This window comes from Phaseolus vulgaris, chromosome 2 (assembly GCF_000499845.2).
Source record: "Phaseolus vulgaris cultivar G19833 chromosome 2, P. vulgaris v2.0, whole genome shotgun sequence".
Lineage (NCBI taxonomy): Eukaryota > Viridiplantae > Streptophyta > Magnoliopsida > Fabales > Fabaceae > Phaseolus > Phaseolus vulgaris.
The window spans coordinates 26,906,695-26,928,553 of NC_023758.2; the positions used below are offsets into that span (position 1 = coordinate 26,906,695).

General features: G+C 32.9%; 2 protein-coding genes across 3 annotated transcripts; one reads left to right on the plus strand and one right to left on the minus strand.

Moving 5' to 3' along the window:
- The first annotated feature begins 1,857 nt into the window (after nucleotides 1-1,857).
- Nucleotides 1,858-16,506, plus strand: LOC137811133 (uncharacterized). Of its 2 annotated transcripts, none has more exons than XM_068612737.1 (23): nucleotides 1,858-2,459; nucleotides 2,924-3,206; nucleotides 3,382-3,450; nucleotides 3,532-3,669; nucleotides 3,773-3,890; nucleotides 4,379-4,461; nucleotides 5,081-5,176; nucleotides 5,448-5,616; nucleotides 5,767-5,909; nucleotides 6,024-6,110; nucleotides 6,310-6,495; nucleotides 7,540-7,707; nucleotides 10,248-10,368; nucleotides 10,480-10,549; nucleotides 11,125-11,212; nucleotides 11,309-11,429; nucleotides 11,684-11,877; nucleotides 12,000-12,108; nucleotides 13,446-13,601; nucleotides 13,755-13,857; nucleotides 14,033-14,188; nucleotides 14,850-14,995; nucleotides 15,905-16,506. In XM_068612737.1, the coding sequence occupies exons 1-23, from the start codon at nucleotides 2,311-2,313 to the stop codon at nucleotides 16,096-16,098; spliced, it is 3,147 nt and encodes a 1,048-aa protein (XP_068468838.1). In that variant the 5' UTR covers nucleotides 1,858-2,310; the 3' UTR covers nucleotides 16,099-16,506. The 2 variants fall into 2 exon arrangements, with proteins under 2 accessions (XP_068468838.1, XP_068468839.1); XM_068612738.1 differs by having other exon boundaries at nucleotides 2,009-2,459; nucleotides 10,480-10,540.
- Nucleotides 16,507-17,278: 772 nt separating this feature from the next.
- Nucleotides 17,279-21,062, minus strand: LOC137811134 (ubiquinol oxidase 1, mitochondrial). Its single transcript, XM_068612739.1, has 4 exons — nucleotides 20,674-21,062; nucleotides 20,443-20,571; nucleotides 17,709-18,197; nucleotides 17,279-17,571 (listed from the first exon to the last, which is right to left on the minus strand). The coding sequence occupies exons 1-4, from the start codon at nucleotides 20,953-20,955 to the stop codon at nucleotides 17,512-17,514; spliced, it is 960 nt and encodes a 319-aa protein (XP_068468840.1). The 5' UTR covers nucleotides 20,956-21,062; the 3' UTR covers nucleotides 17,279-17,511.
- Nucleotides 21,063-21,859: the final 797 nt, after the last annotated feature.

Consider the following 21,859-nt stretch of genomic DNA (forward strand, 5'->3'; position numbering starts at 1 on the left):
GAATATAAATTGAATAAAAATTTGAAACTATGTTTGTTAATGGTATAAAAAATCAAACATTAATATTCTTTAATTTCAATAACATTGGATGCATGGTATACATTCCTCATTCATTCTAATCAAATTTGCAAATTAAGAATAATCATATAATTAAAATTAATGATTCAACAAAGTAATCGTACAAAATAATTAGACATCGTACAAAATAAAATATGATCATATTCCCAGAAGGGAAAAAAATGATGGTTCAACTAGTTCAGTCTAATATGAAGTAACATACATTATTGACCTTTATCAGTAGGAAAAAAATGATGGTTCAAGTAGTTCAGTCTAATATGAAGTAACATACATTATTGACCTTTTTCTTTCTATATTTTGAATGTATTCAAATAGTTTCTTGACATAAGTTATCCACAATTAATTTATCAACAACCATTCGATATGTACTACCAAAATCCTCAACATCATAAGAGCTTATTTCAATCAGATTATGTGTTTTGATAAGCAATGATAACACAAGGTTCAACCAATATGGTCATAGTACAAAATAAATAGTTATCGTACAAAATAAAATATGATCATACTCACACAATAAACATGATATGGTTCAACGTAGTTTCGCATAATGTTTGAGAACATGAAAATTTCTAAGCTATTCTAGTGTGATAGAAGAATTTTCTCTAATGATTCACTGTTCATTTCGGTAGGGATGACAATGCGAGTTGTCCCGTCCCCTGTAGTGAAGCAGACTAATTTCTCCCCCACGTGTACAATTTTTTTTTTAAGAATTTAATTAAAAAAATTTCTATTAAAAAATTGAATATAAAAGAATTCAATGAAAATATTTGTTACTTTTTGCATTGTTACTGAAAAATTGAATAATAAAATTCAATAATTATAAAAAAAAATGGAATATAAATTGATTATAATTGAATAAAATATTGAACCTATGTTTGGTACTGATATAAAACATCAGTATTATTTTCTTCCATCTAGCCAAACATTAAGAATTTAATATGTATTACCAAAATTTTCTGATTATGTTTTGATAAGCAATGTTAACACAAGGTAATGTTTTCAGTTGTTGAACTATGTAAATTAAAATAAAATTAATGGTTCAACCAATATGGTCATAGTACAAAATAAATGGTTATGATCTTACTCTCACTGTAAACCTGGATAAAGAAATGATGGTTCAACAAGTTTAGTCTAATCTAAAAATTCACTTTCTATATTTTTAATGTATTCAAACATTCAAACACAGATGACACGTGTTTGACATGAAGTACACAACTTTGTCTTTTTTTGTGTGCAGGTCAGTCGACCACTTTGTCGTGCTCCGCTGTTGGTCAACGTGGACTGTGAATTATACGGATGTAAACAGGTTGACAGGTTGAATTACTGATTCTATCCCATTTTTTCTAGCAGACTACGAACGGACTGTATGGCCTGCTCCACTTGATTGTCTTAACAAGACTTATATGAAGACTCAGTATGGATTCTACGATTCTATTGTCATCAAATATATAATATTTTTAGAAAAGTTGATTGTACAAAAATTTGTTTGTTGATATAGATAATATAATTTGAGAAGATTTTGTTTGTCTTACAAAATAATCACAGAAAATATATCAGTTATTCATTAAATAAAAAATATGTGATTTAAACATTTGCTAATACTTAATTATCTATTTAATAGAAAAAATATGTGAATATAACCTCATCAAACATTTTTTAAAAAAACTATATTACAATCTATCAAAATTTAGAAGAGAAACATTTATTTTTTTTACAAAAAATAATCTCACAACAAACAAAAACACATACTTAAATTGTAATTTCCACCAGGATATCCTTGAAGGGAAGAGATTTTGGTTTGGAGATTGAAAAAAAATCCTTGCTATAGGTGTCTTCCAGACAGTGGATTACAAAAACCTCAGCTCCAATAGTATTATATACTGAACATGGCTTCACTAAATTTTATAATGAATCACAACTTGTTTTCAATGAGTGTAGGTACCACACCGTCCTCATTTTCCAATCTACAAAATTGAATACCTTTCACTGCATCAACATTTAACACATCAAATAAATCAATGGTGGAATCATTTCTCTTCACCAGAGAATACAGAGAAGCTCGTGCTGTGTAACTAATCCTCTTTTCTAGACCACACTATTGTTCAATGTCAGAATGAAATTTATTCTTCCACACTCGATTGTCCACTACAACAAAACGTGGATTACGCATCGAATATAATAATAATTAAAAATAAAATAATGACATAAATAGAACTCAAAAGCTACGACGCGATGATCGAGGAAGCACTAGTATGGCGTAGCAGTTACAAAGTTGGTTCCCTTCAATATATATCGCTCTTTCTGTCTCCACTTCGCTATCGTCAACATCTTCATCTTCTTCTTCGGAACGCGCCATTTTCATCTTCTATAACCGCTCTCAGGTTCCTTCCTTCATACTGTTTCATTCTTCCGCATCGCACTTTCAAACACTAAATTTCTCTTTCCAATGCTACCGTCGATCCTCGTTCTTGCATGTTTAGTCGCTAATTCGAGTTTAGATTGTGGAATTTCGAGTAGCTTTTTACTAAATGTGACGTTATTTACTTTGAATCAAGAGAGAGAGAAATAAGTAACTTGATATTGTATGTTCAGTCGCCAATAGTTGTTTGGATTGTGGAATTTTGAGTATCTTATTACTCAAACCTTTGAATCGAGAGAGAGAGAGAACTAACTTGCTTGTTCTGGCTGATGCTTTTACTCATACCTGATTATTGGTATTTCTGAATTTTGTTGTGAGTCAGTTAAAGTGTTTTCGTGATTATTTACTAATTTTGATTAAATTGGACAACGACTGAGTTTAACACTTGCATAGTTGTGTTGTGACTAGTGCTTTTTTGGTGTGCAGAAGAAAGAGGTTTTGTGAGAAGTTTGTGTCCAAAATGGCTAATTATGAAGGACAGGCAGTTACTAGTGGCAGCGATGTTAGATCAGGGAGTATGATTTTTGAGCCTATTTTGGAAGATGGGGTGTTCCGTTTTGATTGTTCTGTGAATGATCGGGATGCAGCGTATCCCAGTATTTCTTTTGCGAATAGCAGGGATAGAGACACACCTATCTCTACTCAGAAGGTTCCTTCGTATATCCCTACGTTTGAGTGTCTTCTAGAGCAGCAGGTTGTCAAACTTGAGGTCAGTTACTCACTTTATGTGCTCCTGGTATCCGATCTTTTGGTTGTAATCTTAAAAATGTTTGTTATCTTTTAAATTTGAGAGTGCTAGTTTGTTGACTTTTTTTGCTGGCGTAGTAATTTGCTGCTGTCTTTCCCTGGGCTTGGTAAATTGATTGAATTTGTTTCTGAACCAGCTGCCTGTAGGTTCCTCCCTTTATGGAACTGGAGAAGTTAGTGGAGATCTAGAGAGGACGGGCAAAAGAGTAACTCAATCTTATGGAATTTTTCTTTTTAAAAAGATTTACTTATTATCTGCATACTGATCAGTTATATTTCCTTTTCAGGTTTTCACATGGAACACAGATGCATGGGGTTATGGACCTGGAACTACATCTTTGTATCAATCACATCCATGGGTGTTAGCTGTTCTTCCCAATGGTGAGGCACTTGGAATTCTTGCTGACACTACAAGGCGCTGTGAGGTTCTGTAATATGTGTCCCTTTTGTAATTTATAACCTTGTACAGAAGTCTGTGTTCTTATTGTAATAATCTGTTTAATGGTCATTTGTTTTGTTCATAAGCAGATTGATCTGAGGAGAGAATCAACGATACAGATTGTTGCTTCATCCTCACATCCTGTCATTACGTTCGGCCCTTTTGCTTCACCCACTGAAGTCTTGATATCCCTATCAAAAGCAATTGGTAATTTCTAATAAAAAAAATGATAATTAGGTAACTGTGTGGAAATTATGCCTCTTCATCTTTTGTCAAGGGATTCAACACAAAAAGATTTTATGCAATTATGTTTTTTGAAAAACTAAAGTCTTTCATCACTTTTGGAGAGTAGTCCATAGCTATAGAGGAACTCATGAATAGGAGCTAATAAAATTTATGCCTAAAACATAAAGACATTATCAATAATATTAGTATTTTTATGCTTAAATATTTGTAATCTTCAAATTGAGAAAGCTTGGAATATGTGTTTACTATAGTCTTCCTTTAGATCTGCGTAAGTGATACCTATAATTGACGTATAAAGTTCATGAAGAACTTTTTTCAAATTAAAATTTCGTGCATGTATTAGGATGTGAACAATATACTGTACACCACTTTCCAGCTTCAACATTTTATTAAAAAATTCTTTCTTCTCTCTCTCTCCATATATATATATATTTATATTTCTTTGCCAGGAACTGTGTTTATGCCCCCAAAATGGTCATTAGGCTATCATCAATGCCGTTGGAGTTATTTATCTGACCAGAGAGTTCTGGAGGTACTTGATTTTTCTCAGCAGTGATTTAGTTGCATTCATATATGCAGATAGCTGCAGAATCCGAATATGATGTGTGTTCCATGTTCTGTCTGTTTTTCCTGTAGTCTTTTTGCTTTAACTATCTTTTTGCTTAAGAATAAATGAAATCATTTTAAGTTCTATTTGGTGTATCTGTTTTTTAATATGTAAAAGATATCCGGCGTTTTTGTTTTGGATCATACATGCTTATATGGCAGGATTTGAAGTTTCTTCATTATTGGGCATAGCATTCAAATGCAATAGATATGGTAATCCAGAATCCCTGGGAATATGAAGCGTATAAAAACTGTTTAAACTATTTGTTTGTAATTGAGTAAGAAAATCCGTAATCATTTAAAAAATGTAGACATTACATCATCCAGAGAATCTTTAATAACTTTCAGCTCTCAAGCTAAACACGGTTTTCCAAAAATTTCATGCATACCAGATAAATTAAGGTTATTTGTAGACATTCAAAATAGCTAGGAATTTGGGATATATGCATTGCTATCAACATAGTTCTGTAGACTCTAACTTTAGTTTAGTTGCTCAGAAGCATAGTTTGTCTTAACTTGTTAGTAATTAAAATTAAAATTTGCAGGTTGCAAAAACATTTCGGAAAAAGTGTATACCTTGTGATGTGATATGGATGGATATTGATTACATGGACGGTTTTCGTTGTTTCACCTTTGACAAGGTATGTTTTTTATTCTTAGAAAAAGGACCAATAATCAGTTTACAGTGTTATAGTTTTGGTATTAGATCTTTCTAATTATGAAAATGAATTGATTTAATGTTTAGTACGTGCCACATGTCTCAAAGTGATGTATTTGCATTATTTGTATAATATAAATTTGTTTTATTGGCTTGCATTAGTTGTCCAACCTGTGCTGGTAATTTAAAAAATGCGTAGTCTACTTTTGGATGTACATAATATTTTTTTCAGAAAAGTATGTGATATCTTTCAGGAGCGTTTTCGAGATCCCGCATCTTTAGTGAAAGATCTCCATTATAGTGGTTTTAAAGCTATTTGGATGCTTGATCCAGGAATCAAGCAGGAAGAGGGTTATTTTGTATATGATAGTGGTTCTAAAAATGATGTTTGGGTCCAAAAGGCAGATGGAACTCCTTATGTTGGTAACGTTTTTCTTTTTGACCTGAATATTTCTGTACTTTCTGTGTGCTTGTTCATGATGTTACAAGACCTGCAGTGTTTTTTACATCAATTATGACTGTTCAGACCTTCTTTTCTTTATGTGATGCATTATCCCATATATACATTCTCAGGGGAGGTGTGGCCTGGACCATGTGTATTCCCTGACTATACACAGTCAAAAGTTCGTGCATGGTGGGCAAATTTAGTTAAAGACTTCATTTCCAATGGTGTTGATGGTATATGGAATGATATGAACGAACCAGCTATCTTTAAGGTAATTATAATCCTGTTGGTTTATTTTCTTTGAATAATATGAAACAATATTTGACCCAAATCTTATTATTGTGGCTCTTGATGTGTTCCATTTCCTTACCCATTTCTTTTCTAGGTTGCAACAAAAACAATGCCTGAAAGCAATGTTCATAGAGGAGATGGTGAACTGGGAGGTTGTCAGAATCATTCGTTCTATCATAACGTAATATACTCTTCCCTTTATTAAGATTTTGGAGCACTTGTTTTTCAATTATAAAATTGACAAACCACTTTGATTATAATATTGGACACTGAGTGCATCTTGACTCTAATGTTAGTTTATGACTTAGATCTGTTGAGTGTTTTGGTGCCTTACTTTATAGTTATGAAGCGTTATTAATTATTATAACTGTTCTCTATAGGTGTATGGTCTACTGATGGCAAGATCAACTTATGAAGGCATGAAACTAGCCAATGAAAAGAAGCGGCCTTTTGTTCTTACTAGAGCTGGATTTTCTGGCAGCCAAAGGTATGCTTCAACATGGACTGGAGATAATCTTTCTACCTGGGAGCATCTTCATATGAGTATCTCAATGGTACTTCAGCTGGTAAGATTCTCAGTAGCATGGATGCTGCTTCACCTAATCAACACTGTCATTTGACGTTGTCTTAGCACCATTTACTTCTGCAGTTTCTTGCAAAGCTTAGAATACATGTTTACTCAACCTTACAAAACTTGGTTGTGAGGTTAGGACTTCTCAAACCGTACAAGGACTAACTTGATCATGTTGGTAGACTATATGAGATGAGATCTCGACAAGAAACATTTATGGACACATTGTATATGTCATCTAGCTGGATATTAGTTGTTACAACCACTATCCAATACTTGTTAGTTTAAGTTTTTGAAAAAATTAGTCACCCAAATGACACTTTTAATTGGTGCTATAAGACAGTACCTTTTTAAGACAAAGAATCTGACGGCAAGTGGCAGTCATTTTCTAGATGGTTACATTAGATATCGTCATATACCATTCGTTCCCAGATTTCTTTGAGTTGTGATATTCTTCTATTTTCTTCTTGAGAATGAGATTTTTTTTTAATTCTCTCATTGAGAGCAATTTTTTTCACAACTTTTGAAAATGTGGTTCAGTTCCAGAAGAATTAAGATGTTGTCGGCTTGCTATAATCTAATATTTATTTCAAATTTAAACTTAAAACCTGAATGAAAGGAAATAATATTACCTTTGAAAGAATTACAGGCTGTATAATACATTAATACAGTACTATATGTAGTCAATAATACTACTAAATGCATCGAGATGAAATGTAAGACCATTTATGGGTCTTAAGCTTTAGGAATTACTTGTTCATGACATGCTATTATATTAGACTTGTCTATAACCAACTGGTATAGAGTTCAATCCTTGCTGCCCTGCCCCCATTCTTCTAATAAAAAGTTGGATCTTTAGAAAGATAGGACAACTTGTGAGTTTTAATGCTTAAAGTATGAAAAGGCTTTTTCATGGATGTGTGTTAGAGATATAATTTAAAATCATTCATTAATCTTCACCTAATAGTTTAAGTTCGCGTTATTGTTTGTTAATTTGAATGTTATATTTCCCTTTATAATTTGCTTTCCTTCTGTTCAGGGACTTAGTGGTCAGCCACTTTCAGGTCCTGATATTGGTGGATTTGCTGGAAATGCAACACCTAAACTTTTTGGACGGTGGATGGGTGTGGGTTCCATGTTTCCCTTTTGCCGAGGTCATTCTGAAGCAGCCACCGCTGACCATGAACCCTGGTCTTTTGGGGAAGAGGTTAGGTCATCTTTGTCTGTACAAAATCACCATTCTCTTTCAGTTTCCATCTTGTTATGTGCTGCACATTTATGTAAATTGTATGCTGAATTTTTTTATCATTATATATCACATGGAGTAACTTGAAAAAGATCAAATTATGAGGGAAATTTTTTTTGAAATAATATTTTGAGAAGATCAAGAACATATTTTATCTGGGAGATAAAATGCCTTTCTTTGAGTAAGCTACCTCTATTCCAACAAAGTACTTTAATTTTTCTAGATCCTTCAATCTCAAATTATTCCAACAAAGTACTTTAATTTTCCTAGATCCTTCAATCTCAAATTAGGCACCAAGTTTTTCTTTCAAGATCTGTTTTTCATGTTTATCTTCTGCAACAATCATGTTATTCATATAGACCAAGAGTAGAGTAAGTTTCCCTCTATTCCCACTCTGTTGATACCCCATGGAGATCATAACCTAACTGAGTCTACCAAACCAAGCACAGGACGACTGCTTGTGTCCATACAATATTTTCTCAACCTGCCCACTTTATTCCCATCTTCAATAGACCTAAAACCTAGAGGAATTTTCATGAGACTTCTTGCTCTAGATGTCTATGCAAGAAAGCATTTTTTACATCAAATTGTTGCAATTCCCAATCAAAATAAGCTGTCAGTGAGAGAATGATTACCGTATTCATTTTTGCCATTGGAGGGAATGTCTCTTCATAATCAACACCATAAGTTCGAGTGTAATCTTTAACAACTAATCTTTCATTGTAATGATCTAATGAGCCATTAAATTTATACTTTACATTATTAACCCACCTGCATCCTACTGCCTTTTTATCCTGTGGCTAGTCAACAATCTCCCATGTCTAGATCTTTTCTAAGGCACTCATTTTCATTCATGGCTCGAACCCAATTGTCATATTTAAGGTTAAGGGATGAATAAAAAGAAATATTACCAAGTCCATTTATTGGGATATGAGTCCCATTTGCAACAATAATGTGGTTACCAGAAAGAAAACGTATGATGTTAACAGTGGTGAATGGGTGGGAAAGGTTATATAACAGTTTAGGTCATGGGTAAGTTTTTCAACGGAAATAAGGTTATTAGAAAGTTTTGGAACATGAAGGACATATTTAAGGCTGAGGGATAACAAAAGATAGATATTATCACATCCAATTATTAAGATATGGACTCCATTGACTCCATTCAGCATGTAGTGTAAACATTGCTTCTTCAATTGAAGAGGATGAAGGAATCCAACCAGAATTTTCAGAATCTTAAATGTCTGGTTAAACCTTTCTTGAAGGTTGACCTTTTAGTTCTGATAGACGAATGAAAGCTTTCTTCTTTCCATGTAACTTGAAGCAAGTTTACTTGGTGTGACCATATTTCTTACAATGAGAACACCAATGATCCTCCTTGCCTTTTGAGCTAGTTTCATGTTCCTAGGATTTGAAGTTCCAGGTTTGAAAGCCCTTTTAGAGAACATAACAACTCCTTCAATATAGGGCTCATTCATCATGATCATTCGACGAGTCTTTTCACCTTGGATAATGTAGAAGACTTAAAAAAGAGAAGGAAGTCTTTCCTTCCCAAGAATTTGTGCCTTAGCAAGTCATATCTTGGGATAACCTTAATTTTCAAATTTGGGACAATGATGACTCTTGGATTATTTACATTGCTATGGGATCCATTTTGTGAAGTTGAGTTAGGCTTAAAGTCTAGTTTCATAAGATGGTTTCAGAGCATATTAATGACCTATTCTAGCAAGGTTTGTTGGGCCTATGGTTGCACTCACTATCGGGACCCCCTCCATTCCCATACTTGATATCTTTAGTGTGAGGGGTTGTGTTGGAAATTCTACATCGACTAAATATATGACCAAATTATAATATATAACTAGGTGCAAAACTTATCTTTTAAGACAATTTTGTAAAATTGAGTTAGATTTGGAATCGACTTTCATAATAGAGTAAAATTATAAAGTTTGTATTTTGAGTTTGATTGTTTGCTTAGTACCAACTTAACAATTTTGAGTTAGAAGAAATACATAACCTTACATATTTCATTTCACGCCTTAAGTTCTTGTGGTATACATTTGTTATTAACTTATTCTTTGTTTACTTCTAAAATAATTTTGTGGCTATTTTTCCCATTCAATGGAACTTGATACAATTGGACACGGGCTTACACACACATATTAATTCATTTAAGATATCTAGGACTGAGGGCATAAGTAAGTACGACACTCAATAGCATGTATTCTTTTTTTAGAGCTTGTAGTCTAGTACTGGCTTAAACAGGATTTTATTTGGTGATTTGTTATTAATATTTGCTAGCACCTTTTGACTATATTTTGTGAGATTAGTGTATTTCTTTATTACAAACAACATTAATTACTTTTTATGCAATCCTAGCACTGTCTGATAAAGGCTAAGAAGACATTTGTGTGATGAACGATAGGATGGGACAATATGCAGGCATTCTAATTCTCACATAATGAAATGGTGCTTTCTGCATGTCTAACTTCAGATCTAACTTTTAGTGTGAAGAAGTTTGCCGATTGGCATTGAAAAGGCGCTACCGTCTGATCCCACTTATCTACACGCTTTTTTATTTTGCTCACACAAGGGGCACTCCAGTGGCAACTCCTATTTTCTTTGCCGGTGGGTTCATGTTCTGTTTACTCGTTTTAGTGTCTTTGGTTCATGATATATGAGCTTACTTTGTATACATCATGATTTTTACATATTTATTTCTTGATTTTGCTTTTGCAGATCCAAAAGATCCTAGCCTGAGGAAACTTGAAAATTCGTTTTTGCTTGGTCCAGTCTTAGTGTATGCAAGGTTCTTCTACTTCATAACTTTATCAGTAACCTAGATAAAACTGCTATATTTTTAAGAGATAACTGTACAGTAAATATGCTGGTTTTTCTGATGCTTTTTTTTTTTCACGCTGACTGTAAATTAGGTATAGGCTTTAGTCATCAAGAAAGGTTGCATGATAAAAAATGGTACATTTTTAAGTTAGATCTGATCATGGTAAATCCCCTGTTTTAATAATCAGAAAACATTAAATTTATTAACAATATGAATGGTACTATTTGTACAAGAGAAACATAAATGATTGTATTACTGCCATCTGCTCATTTTGCTTTTATGTGTGCATTTCTTTGAATTTCAGTTGATTCCTCTTTCCACCTTTATCTGACCTAGTCCACTTTTTTTTTATTAAAAATGTGTAATGTTTCATTCATTCATTAACAACCCATATTTGTAATTATTTGTGGTCTTAGGATCTATGCTCCTTTTCAGGGTCGCAGCTCTCATGTTTATTTACACTTGAAGTTTTACATAAAGCTGTATAACACGTTACTGTACAATTTTGTACTGCTTTAACATGTTATTTGTATATTGATCAGCACCTTACAAAAAGAAGGGTTGGATAAGATGGAGATTACTTTGCCTAAGGGAATATGGTTGAGTTTTGATTTCAGTGATGCACATCCAGTAAATGATTTTTCTGCTCTTTCGGTTTGCATTTTATTTTAATATTTTTTTTCTCCAAAAAATTTCAATTTTTCTTGTTTTGTCTGGGCATGTCAGGATTTGCCAGCTTTATACTTAAAAGGTGGCTCAATTATTCCTGTGGGCCTCCCTCTTCAGCATGTTGGAGAAGCTAATCCGTCTGATGACTTGACCCTTCTTGTGGCCTTAGATGAACATGGTGAGTCAATGCATTCAAACGTCCTTGGCATGCTTGTTGAGGTCTATATTCTTCAGATTAGCATCTTGCTCTTAAATGCCGTATGAATATGATAATTTGCAGGGTGTTGTATGGAATTACAGAGCTTATTTGAGCTTGTGAAAGTAGTTTATGATTCTAATAAGTTCTTAGCTTCTTTCGTGGTACAACTTTACAAGAACTTATTTAACAAGTGTTTACAGTTTTTACCCAAATGCACCCTTAATCATTGACAGGGAAAGCTGAAGGTGTTCTGTTTGAGGATGATGGTGATGGATACGAATTCACAAAAGGAAATTATTTATTAACACACTATGTGGCTGAACTTAAATCATCGGTAGTTACTGTGAGGGTACACAAAACTGAAGGATCATGGGAAAGACCCAAACGCCGCCTGCATATTCAATTATTACTGGGTGGGTGTGCAATGGTATGTATTTTTCTGAGATGAAACTATGAAGAGTTTGAAACCTGTTTCAAAGAAACTGTAAAAGACTGTATCTTTTACCTTGTTCTTTGATTTGAATATTTATGAAGTTGTGTTATAAACAGCTTGATACATGGGGAAGTGATGGAGAAGTTCTGCAACTAATCTTGCCTGCAGAAGATGAGGTGTTGAAGCTAGTATCTACTAGTGAGAAGCATTACAAGGACCGTTTGGGTATGTGCTTGTTCAAATATCCTTAGCTGCTTTATGAATATTAATTTTAATTTATAGGTTAAATTATACTTTTAGTCTTTTATATTGTTTTTTATGTTCAGTTTGGTTCTTTATCTTTTATTCTTTTTCTCTTAAAAGTTCTATTTGGTTCTTTTTCTCTTGAAAGTTCTCGAAGTGCCACCTGACCATCTCAAACATTGTAATTACAATAACAACATTGATATGATAATGCAAGTGTATAATATACGTCCAAAACTGATTAGGGGAGGTGTTTTGTATTCTGATTGCATATCAAGGACATAATGTATCATACGCATCTTTTGTGTACGGGTTGGAGCATCCCCATATGTCCAATTAATTTATTTATTTTTGACCGATAAAAAAAGAAATACTTCCAAACAACAAAGATGAAGTAAAAGATGGTTTATGTTTCCATCTGGATCTGTTCCTTGGAACAAGGTTTTGATGGAAATTGTTGCAGTTCTTCTGCAAATCACTTCATAGAGATTATGTCTCTGCTCCCTTGCCAGCTTCGGATTGCATTGCAGCAAGTCAAGTTGGATGCTAACAACTTGGTCACAACTTGTCTTCCTAATGTTCCCATCTCTATAGTCATTGATCTGGATCTTATCCTTTGTTGAGGCAACTAATTGTTTTTATAGCAGTGCACCGGTCTAAAGCAATTTATGGTGTTTTAAAACCGATAGAAAATTGTTCATACTTGTTAAAAACTAAAATAACTATTGACGGTTTTAAACCAACAAAAAATGGCAACCTTGATTCTTTTACATCTAGATGTGTCAGAAAGAACTGAACTGAATCATTTTAAAAGATAGAAGATTAAATTGAACTTTACAAAAGATAAAAGATCAAACTGAATATTAAAAATAAGATAAAAGACTACAAGTTGAATTTAGCCTAATTTATGTGACAATATCTATGCTTGTGTTGTACCAGTTCTTTTTTTTACCATTATTTTCTCTGCTGATGCTACATTTTATTCTTTAGTGTACTGCTTTTAAGATCTAATATATTTCTTTGCGTTTTAAGATAATTTTTTGGTTTGTATATTCTCCTTACTATTTCCGCGGTTTAGTTTGGATGTATTTTTATCTACTGTATGGTTACTTTTCCCTCTGTTGTTATTTGTCTCAATTTAGTCTTTTGTATGGATTTTTAGTTCTTTCGCCCTGTTCGTGAGTAGAGCTGAGGCTGATCGATTGTTTATCCTTCAAATTATGTTGCATTTTACATTTTTTCAAAATTGCATTCAAGGGTCCCATAAATGCCAATTGTATATCAAGGTGTGCTACTTTCTGCTATTTTTTATTTGGCAGAAAATGCAACTGCAATCCCTGATATAGAAGAGGTTTCTGGAACCAAGGGAACAGTGCTTTCAAAAACTCCCATTGAACTGAAAAATGGTGAATGGGATCTTAAAGTTGTTCCCTGGATTGGGGGTAGAATCATCTCCATGACACACATTCCCTCTGGTACGTTGATCATCATTTGCAATATATTTATTTTGTTTTTTGAATGATAGGGAACGTACAAGTTGCTTGTATTTTTTCTCCATGTGGAACAATAATGTATATTGTTTATAATATGCACTATAATGTTCATGATAATAAACAATCTGCTTTCAGGAACACAATGGCTCCATAGCAGGATTGAGATCCATGGTTACGAGGAGTATAGTGGTACGGAGTATCGTTCTGCTGGGTGTTCTGAGGAGTATTCTGTCATTAAGTAAGCTTCCTATGTATTTCATTTTCATGATTTCATCAAGGAAAATTTATCGTCAAGGAGTCATTGAAGGAGAATTTGATCCCTATATATACATTTTTAGTATGGTATTTATTCTTGTCCCACCCCCTTTTCATTTTCGTATTTAACAAGTGTTTTGTGGCAATCTTTTTTTCAGTCGAGAACCTGGGCTGGTGGTGTTAGAGGGTGATATTGGTGGAGGATTGGTTCTTCGACGTCATATCTATGTTCCAAAGAATGTTCCCAATATCATCCAGATAGACTCTAGTATAATAGCCCGTAGTGTTGGAGCTGGTTCTGGAGGGTTCTCAAGGTTATATCTGAAGCCTCCTCTCTTGTTTCCTTACAATGTTACCATTATATCTCTTTTATAATTGTATATAAACATATATTTTGACAATTTTTATGTATCCAAACAATTTACTCTTTCAAAAGTACGTTTGGATGAATATCTCCCAAGATATCATTCTTTCAAATTTTCATGATCTAACTGTCCTAAAAGCTTGGGCAGCTCTTAGGCGAAGTGTGGATAATGTATAGGCATACTTGTGCTGTAATTGAACTTTTTATATTAGAAAAATGAGGCTAACAAGGATTGAACTCTTTCCGCTGGTGTCATAGAGGTTATGATCTCATGTCATGAACCTACTAAAAGCTTGAGTTCTTAGGTGAAGACATGAGAATGGTTTTATATTATATTTCTAACTGAAAATATGTTTCACAATTGATTAACATTCATCATTAATCTGAAGTCAAACATTCACATAGTTTGATAAAGTAAACCAAAAAGCAGTATTTGCGTTGTGTGATTGTTATGGTGTTTTTTCACTATATTGTGCATGAGGATTCAAGTGGAAAGTTTAGATGTTAACGACAATATGTCCTTCTTGTCTGTCATTTTCTATGCTGTAAATGTTTCTGTCAGTTGTTTCAAATGCTATAATTTCTATTCTGCTTCCTTGTATTTTCTGTAGGTTGGTTTGCTTAAGAGTTCACCCAACGTTCGTTCTTTTGCATCCGTCAGAATCTTTTGTTTCATTTACTTCAATGGATGGATCGGTGCATGAAGTCTTTCCAGATGATGGGGAGCAATTCTTTGAAGGAAACCTCCTTCCTAATGGTAATATGGCCATTTCATCTTTTTACTAACTCGTTACTACACATATGGAATGTAGGAACTTCTACTGGGATGAAACCATAAATAAAATAATAAAAATTTATTCACCTCAACAAACCATATACTTTTAAATTCAAAATATTTAATTTTTAAAAATCAAATTATAAAAATGAAGAGAAACTGACATGCTGGCTTGTGTGTTAACCTTTAAACATGAAACCGAGTCTGAAATTTTAGTCTTTATAATTTTGGTTGTCTCGATACTTGAAATAGTTGGTTGAGTGCCTATATTTGCAAAATTACTAAGAATTAGTCATGGTGTTTTCAAATCTACTAAGAATTTGTCCTGGTGTAAGGACCGTAGGATAGGACCAAAACCCAAACGTAGGCATGGCAGCGTGGACCAATTCTTTGTGGTTTCGAAATCATAGGAATTCAACCAGACTTTTAAAGAATAGCAGGACGAAAACCAAAATTTGAAAAAATAACAGGAGTGTTTTGAAACCGACTTCTATTGTTTTGTTTTTTAATTAATAATATTCTTGTTAATTTTTTCATCTTTAAGTATAGAATGTGTCAGCCTTTGGACTGGTTTATTTCTGAAGATGTTTATTTTATTCAGAATCAGAATTATCTTGAACATATTATTCCATACGAAGCCTACCTTGGACAAACCAATAAGCAATTGGTGACATGCCTGTTCTTGCAAGTGTCATCTTTTCCTACTCGCCCCAATCGAAGGGGAAAAATCCAACATACATTTTGAAAAACAATGTTTAGTATAGGTGGCCCGTCTAGGAATTGAAGTTTCGCTATGTATTTTCATATTGTAGTTTATTTTCAAGTCAATCTTCTGAATATGGACAGCAGGTTGGTGTTCCCTGTAAAACTTGAATTGTAACTTTCTTTCAGGTGAGTGGAGGCTCATTGATAAATGTCTTGGCTTGGCACTGGTGAACCGATTTAATGTTACTGAGGTATTCAAATGTCTCGTTCACTGGGATAGTGGCACTGTCAACCTGGAGCTTTGGTCTGAGAGTAGGCCTGTTTCAGACCAATCCCCTCTTCGAATTTCCCATCAATACGAGGTTTTAAGAATTCCATAATAACTAGGTATCTGGAATGTTCGTAACGCTGAGTACTGCTGCAACAATATATGCATTTTAATTTGTGTGCTCTTTCCTTCTTCCTGTTAACCGGAATGTCTGTTATGTGTGGTCTAGGTTTTATAAATGATGCATAACAGATATCTGTACTTTGAAACCCTTTAGGATCATACTGTTGGGTATTGCATTCTGCAACCAAAACTTTCAAGCTCCACCCCTATAAAATTTGAAATTTCAAACCTACCCTTCTAGAAATAAATTAGGTCGTTGTAGTTTCAGTTTTGGATAGTAAATCCAGTGACCTTTTCTGGATTGACATCTGGAATACAATGTATATTTTAAAATAAAATTTTGTATTTTGTAATGTATGTTCTGAAATACAAAATAAAAAATATATTTCGTACTGCACATTCTAAGATATTTCTGAAAAATAATTCTGAATTACAAATTTTGAAAGGTATTTGTGGATTTAAAAAATACATTCTATTCTATTCTTGGATCCGAAATGCATTTTTTCAGGAATAGTTTTACCATTTCACACCATATAGGAGTACACATTTGAAAACATGGGTGCAAAATGCAACTTTCCGTATTGTGTTTTTTTTATAAAAAGAAAATTAACAGCCCCAATTTCATGTTCCTAGATACTTCCAAGAAAAAATAAAAAATGAGATGATAATATAAATACTATATCTTATTTTGATAAAAAAAATTGTAATCAAATAATAATATGTAAAAAATTTATTTTTTGTTTTCATAAAATTAAATTATTTTATTTATTTAGAGAAGAGAGGGAACGTCACATGTAGCGAGTTGCCATGGGGGCATGAAAGTTTGCATGGTGCAACTTCCATTCATATTTTCCACTAAACCATCACTTGTAGCGAAACTAAAAATTCCTCATTACAGTTGAATCTATCTAGGTTTAAATTAGAAATTTAGATAATGATATTCTCGTAAATGAATAATGGTTTGGGAAAGATGGAAAAGAATTGTACCGTGTAAAAGATACCTGGCATCTTAGCTTGTCTACTACATACCTGCCATTTTCATCTTGGTGCCATATTTATGATGATTTCTAAGACAGTAAGAAGCAGACTTCAACCTCGATTCTTTATGACCAAGAAGGCGAAACCCAAGAGGAAGAAATGTCCATATTCAAATGGAATGAAAAGAGGAATTTGTAAGCAAAATATATCATGTATCATATAACTCCACTTGTACTTCGAAGAGTGCACGGTGGAACTACAAATGCATCAAATATGATTATGAAGAAATTGACACTACACATTATTTACAGACATCATTAGACAACCAAAAACCCACTGTATAGTCAGTCACCGGAAATTTTATTTATTCTGTAACCAAAATCAGTATGTCTTAAAATTTCACACTCGAAGCCAAAAATTGACTCTAGTGATAGCCAATTGGAGCAGCAGTCTCTCTTAACTCACGCCCTTGGTAGTGTATGTCCTGCAATTCATTACAAAAAATAGCATCAGTTTTGTTCTCGACTCATTTGAACAAGTAAAAGAAAAACCATTCCATATTTCTTATCTCCCCATTTATGCCAATAGAATGAATATAAACACATATATAAGGTCAATTACCGAAGCAAAGTGGTTGACATCACGATGGTGTGCCTCGTCTGCTCTGACAACCATGACAACATCCCTTAAAGTGGCGTCTGGTGGGAGCTGCCAGTAGTCGATGGCAATGGCTGGAGCTGGCACATTTTGAATATTGCCTTTGTCCAATTCCTTGAGGAACTCTGTGTAGGAGTGTATTGCTTCCTCCTCAAGGTAACCCACCATGCGGTGTGCAAATTTTGGTGAGATCATATACCCCAAGAAGTATGCATTGAAGAAAACACCTTGCACAGTTATGACTAGAGCACGCTCATACCACTTTGGCTTTGCCACTTCCATGAACGTCATTAGGTGCATCCTTTCATTTTCTGCTTCTTCTAGCAGTGCTTTGATCCAACCGCCACTCTGCTCGAATCTTCGAAGGGATTTGAAGTGCAGTAGCATGCCTCCTACCATCCCAGGCACTGCTGCCACTGTTTCTAGCATCATTGCTCGGCATCCATATTGTCTCTGTTACATTTTCACACACCATAATTCAGAAAATAATAAGCTTCATACACAATGTCTATAATAATACAAAACTACTTTTCTTTCAAAACTGAGCAAGACATCCAAGTTATGTTGAAACTATCTGCATATATGTTCATTTAGAAGATGCATGTACACGCCTATGCTGCATACAAACAGTTTTAAATGCAAGAAGATTTTTCTAAAGAACCTCGCTCACCAACTAGGATTATAATACATTTAGAGAGAATCATGCACATAAAATTAAACTTAACTCTAGTGAAAAATATTATTAATCTTTAGGTAGATTAATAATAACAATACAAATAACAATAATAATATATTTTATTTTAAGCAAAAACAAAAAGATCCAATAAGATTCCCAAAAATACAATAATATAAATATATATATTAAACAGTATATAACAATGTTTTAGCATTTACGAATACGAAATATTTTTAAAAGTATACATGAACCAATCCAAATTTTGTATAAAACCATTCTATTTAAAAATTCAATTCAATAACGGGCAACAGAATTAATACATTACGTTCCTAAAAGAAGTTAATACGTAATAATTAAATTTAAAATTTGTAATTTCAAAACACAAATGAGGTAAAAAAAAAATTGAACATATATATGAAACAATATTTTTGAAATTTGTACCCTAAACCCTAAAGGAAAAATACTTGGCAATTTCTTCCTGCCCCATATCATTTTTGTTATCACTCAACAATGTAACCTTCTTAACCCAACTTTGTCCTTGTCACAGATTTGCTTATGGATATCCAGAAGTCACAAATTTGCTTACGCATATTAATATTTAGAAGTGTCAGTTTTGCCTATGGATATTAATATCCGGAAGTGTCAATTTTATCTACGGATATTGGTATCCGGAAGTGTCATGTTTGCCTACAGATATTGTCATCCATAATTGTACTCTTTAACTATGGACATCTTTATCTGAAAGGCACATTATGTTTCTAGATATACATATCCGGAAACCAATCATCCTCAACTCTCTTTTTTTGGCAGTATGATGATTTTGGTACTTTTAATGGATTAAAATCCACTAAACTAAACAAAGTTAAAAAATTGATGTTATGGACTTTAATCCAAAAACAACTAGAAAAGACAAAATAAAATTGTGAAACCATGTGCCTAATTGCTATTGAAGTAGCAAATCAATAGTTTGGTGAAGCACTCCGGAAATTCTTGTGTGGAAGTGCAATGGAAAGAAATGGTTGCATTTCTCAAATCAATTGGATCAAGAGAGTGAAGTTTGTAGGACCCTTTTATCCCCTAACAAATGGGACAGGACCACATGAAATTCAAAGAAAAAGTTAAAGGGATTGGCAGGGACACATTTTGGATATTTTCATCCAAAACAAATCAAGCAAAATATTCTTCTGATAATTATCCAGAACTATTTCAGATATATATACATCCTGAACACAATAACATAATTACGGATATATATATTCGGAATTACGAATATATATTTGAAAGTCAAAAATTTTATGAAAATTTACTATTTTACTGGGTGTAAATTAACTTTAACTTAATTTCTATTTTATTAAGGATACAATAGTTATTTAACATTGAGTTGAGTGCCAATGACAAATGAGATGGTGCAGTAAGAATCTGCCAAAATACTTCACTAAAAACAGAGGGTAAAACGGAGGGTACTTCTTCCTTCACCCCTACAAATTTATCCTGCACCCCAATCAATTTCGGAAAAGACCTTTACCCTTTTAAAAGTGACTTACTCAACATACATCCAGAACTTATATAAAACATTCTAGAATGTGTTTTTTAATAATGACAAATTAAATAAGATATTTTGATCATTTCAATTAGTTGATGGGGTATATGGATAAATTTGATGAAATTGAAGAAATATCTGAAAAGAAAATAATTAAAGGTAAAATGAAATAATTGCAAGAGACAGATACATTCTTTGAAAACAAACGAAAATATACTGTATTTATTTTGGGTATAAAGTAGAAAAATAAGAGACATAACAAAAAGGAAAAAGCTAAGAAATAAAATAACTAATGCAAGAGGAAAACCACGTTGAAAGAAACGTAAAAGAAATTATTTTTAGTGCTTATTATTATAAAATAAGAACAAAATGTTATATATATATTAGATATTCACATTAAAAAAGACTTTTCCAAACAGTGAAATAATTTTTTATTCTTTACTTGATTTTGTTCCGTGGGTGTGGGAAAAGCTCCAAAATACCTGGAAAAACACATCGGTGGGGTATCTTAGAGTTTTGACGGTCCAAAAAGCCATTTTGTCGAGAAACGTGGTGGGTGGATGGTGCTTCTTCAGATCAATTGAAACATCTGCTTTGTATGTCTCCCATGGCTTCAAAAACACAACAAAATTATGTAAATATACACATTTATCTTCAACACCTACTCATAAAAGATTTTGAAGTGGAAATCACAAAAAATGAAGAAAATATACCCTGAAGCAATTCCACTTCCATTCTGTTCCATCTAGTTTGGTGATCTTAGAGGGTTCAACGCCCCAATAACTCACAATCTCTTTTTGCTCTTTGTTTCCACCATCAGAAGACAAACCAACCTTCTTCTCCTTCTCCGACAAAGCCATAGTGCTCTCACTCCTCACACCACCGCCATAAAACGCTTTCAATCCACCAACTTCACAGCTTAAACCCTTAGCCACCGACACTGCAGTGTTGGCCACCCTTTTGGTGCCACCGCGACTCATCATCATCATCGTCATCAACACACCAAAATCTAGACTGAGAGAGAATAATGAAGAAAGAGAGAAATATATTGAGTGAAGAAAATGAGAGAAAGTTAGTGGTTTTGGTAATGGAAGAAAAGGGTTTAAGGAAGGTTATATATTATATGGTGAAGTTGTGAGACACGACGGCTAGGACGTAAGGTGAATATCGTTGACGCGTTGGCTAAGTGACGATTAATTGCCATGGAATTTCTAGAATATACTTTTTTACATTATTTTTTTTTATTAAAACTGCTTCTAAATTTCTGTATGTTACCAAAAATATGTCTTTCAAATTTTCAGTATGTTACTTCTAAATTTTTTTCTAAAATAATTTATTGTCATATCATTAATTTTTAAAAAAATGAATCCACATAAAGAATTAATTAATGAAATTTATTTGATATCTGTACTGCATAAATATTTGTACAGCCTAGCACTCATATCATAAATGATGATTTATTAAAACTTTAATTTTTCTTGGAGAGCAAGTATATCAGATCTCATAACAGGAGTTTTCGTGGGTATCAAGTCAATAGTTTAAAAGCCGTGCCACATATTTTTAGAAAGAATAAACAATAAATAAGTATATATATAATATATATTTAAAGAGCAAGATGGTATGATTTACTTTTAATATTATACAACTTAACTTAGTTTAAGATTTTATTAAGAAATTTATCAAGTAGTATTTAAAAAAATATTTTTTTAATTAACTTTTTACCCAGACAATTGAGATATTTTAATCATTTAATTTAATTTTTATTTTAGTATTTAATTTATAAAATAAAATAATATTGTTTAACTAGAGCTTAAAACTTTATTGTTTTCTATTATTTAAATTCATGATATTAATTAAACTGTTACGTCAGTCAATTAAAAAATATATAATATAAATACT

What these genes read in the sequence shown, in the direction of transcription:
- LOC137811134 (XM_068612739.1), bottom strand. Translation starts at nt 20,955, where the DNA reads ATGACGATGATGATGATGAGTCGCGGTGGCACCAAAAGGGTGGCCAAC. An exon ending in GGAAGTGGAATTGCTTCAGG is followed by an intron (nt 20,572 to 20,673) that starts GTATATTTTCTT and finishes GTGTTTTTGAAG; the next exon opens with CCATGGGAGACATACAAAGC. An exon ending in CCACCGATGTGTTTTTCCAG is followed by an intron (nt 18,198 to 20,442) that starts GTATTTTGGAGC and finishes AAAATGTAACAG; the next exon opens with AGACAATATGGATGCCGAGC.
- LOC137811133 (XM_068612737.1), top strand. Translation starts at nt 2,311, where the DNA reads ATGATCGAGGAAGCACTAGTATGGCGTAGCAGTTACAAAGTTGGTTCC. An exon ending in AGCAGGTTGTCAAACTTGAG is followed by an intron (nt 3,207 to 3,381) that starts GTCAGTTACTCA and finishes TTTCTGAACCAG; the next exon opens with CTGCCTGTAGGTTCCTCCCT. An exon ending in CATGACACACATTCCCTCTG is followed by an intron (nt 13,602 to 13,754) that starts GTACGTTGATCA and finishes ATCTGCTTTCAG; the next exon opens with GAACACAATGGCTCCATAGC.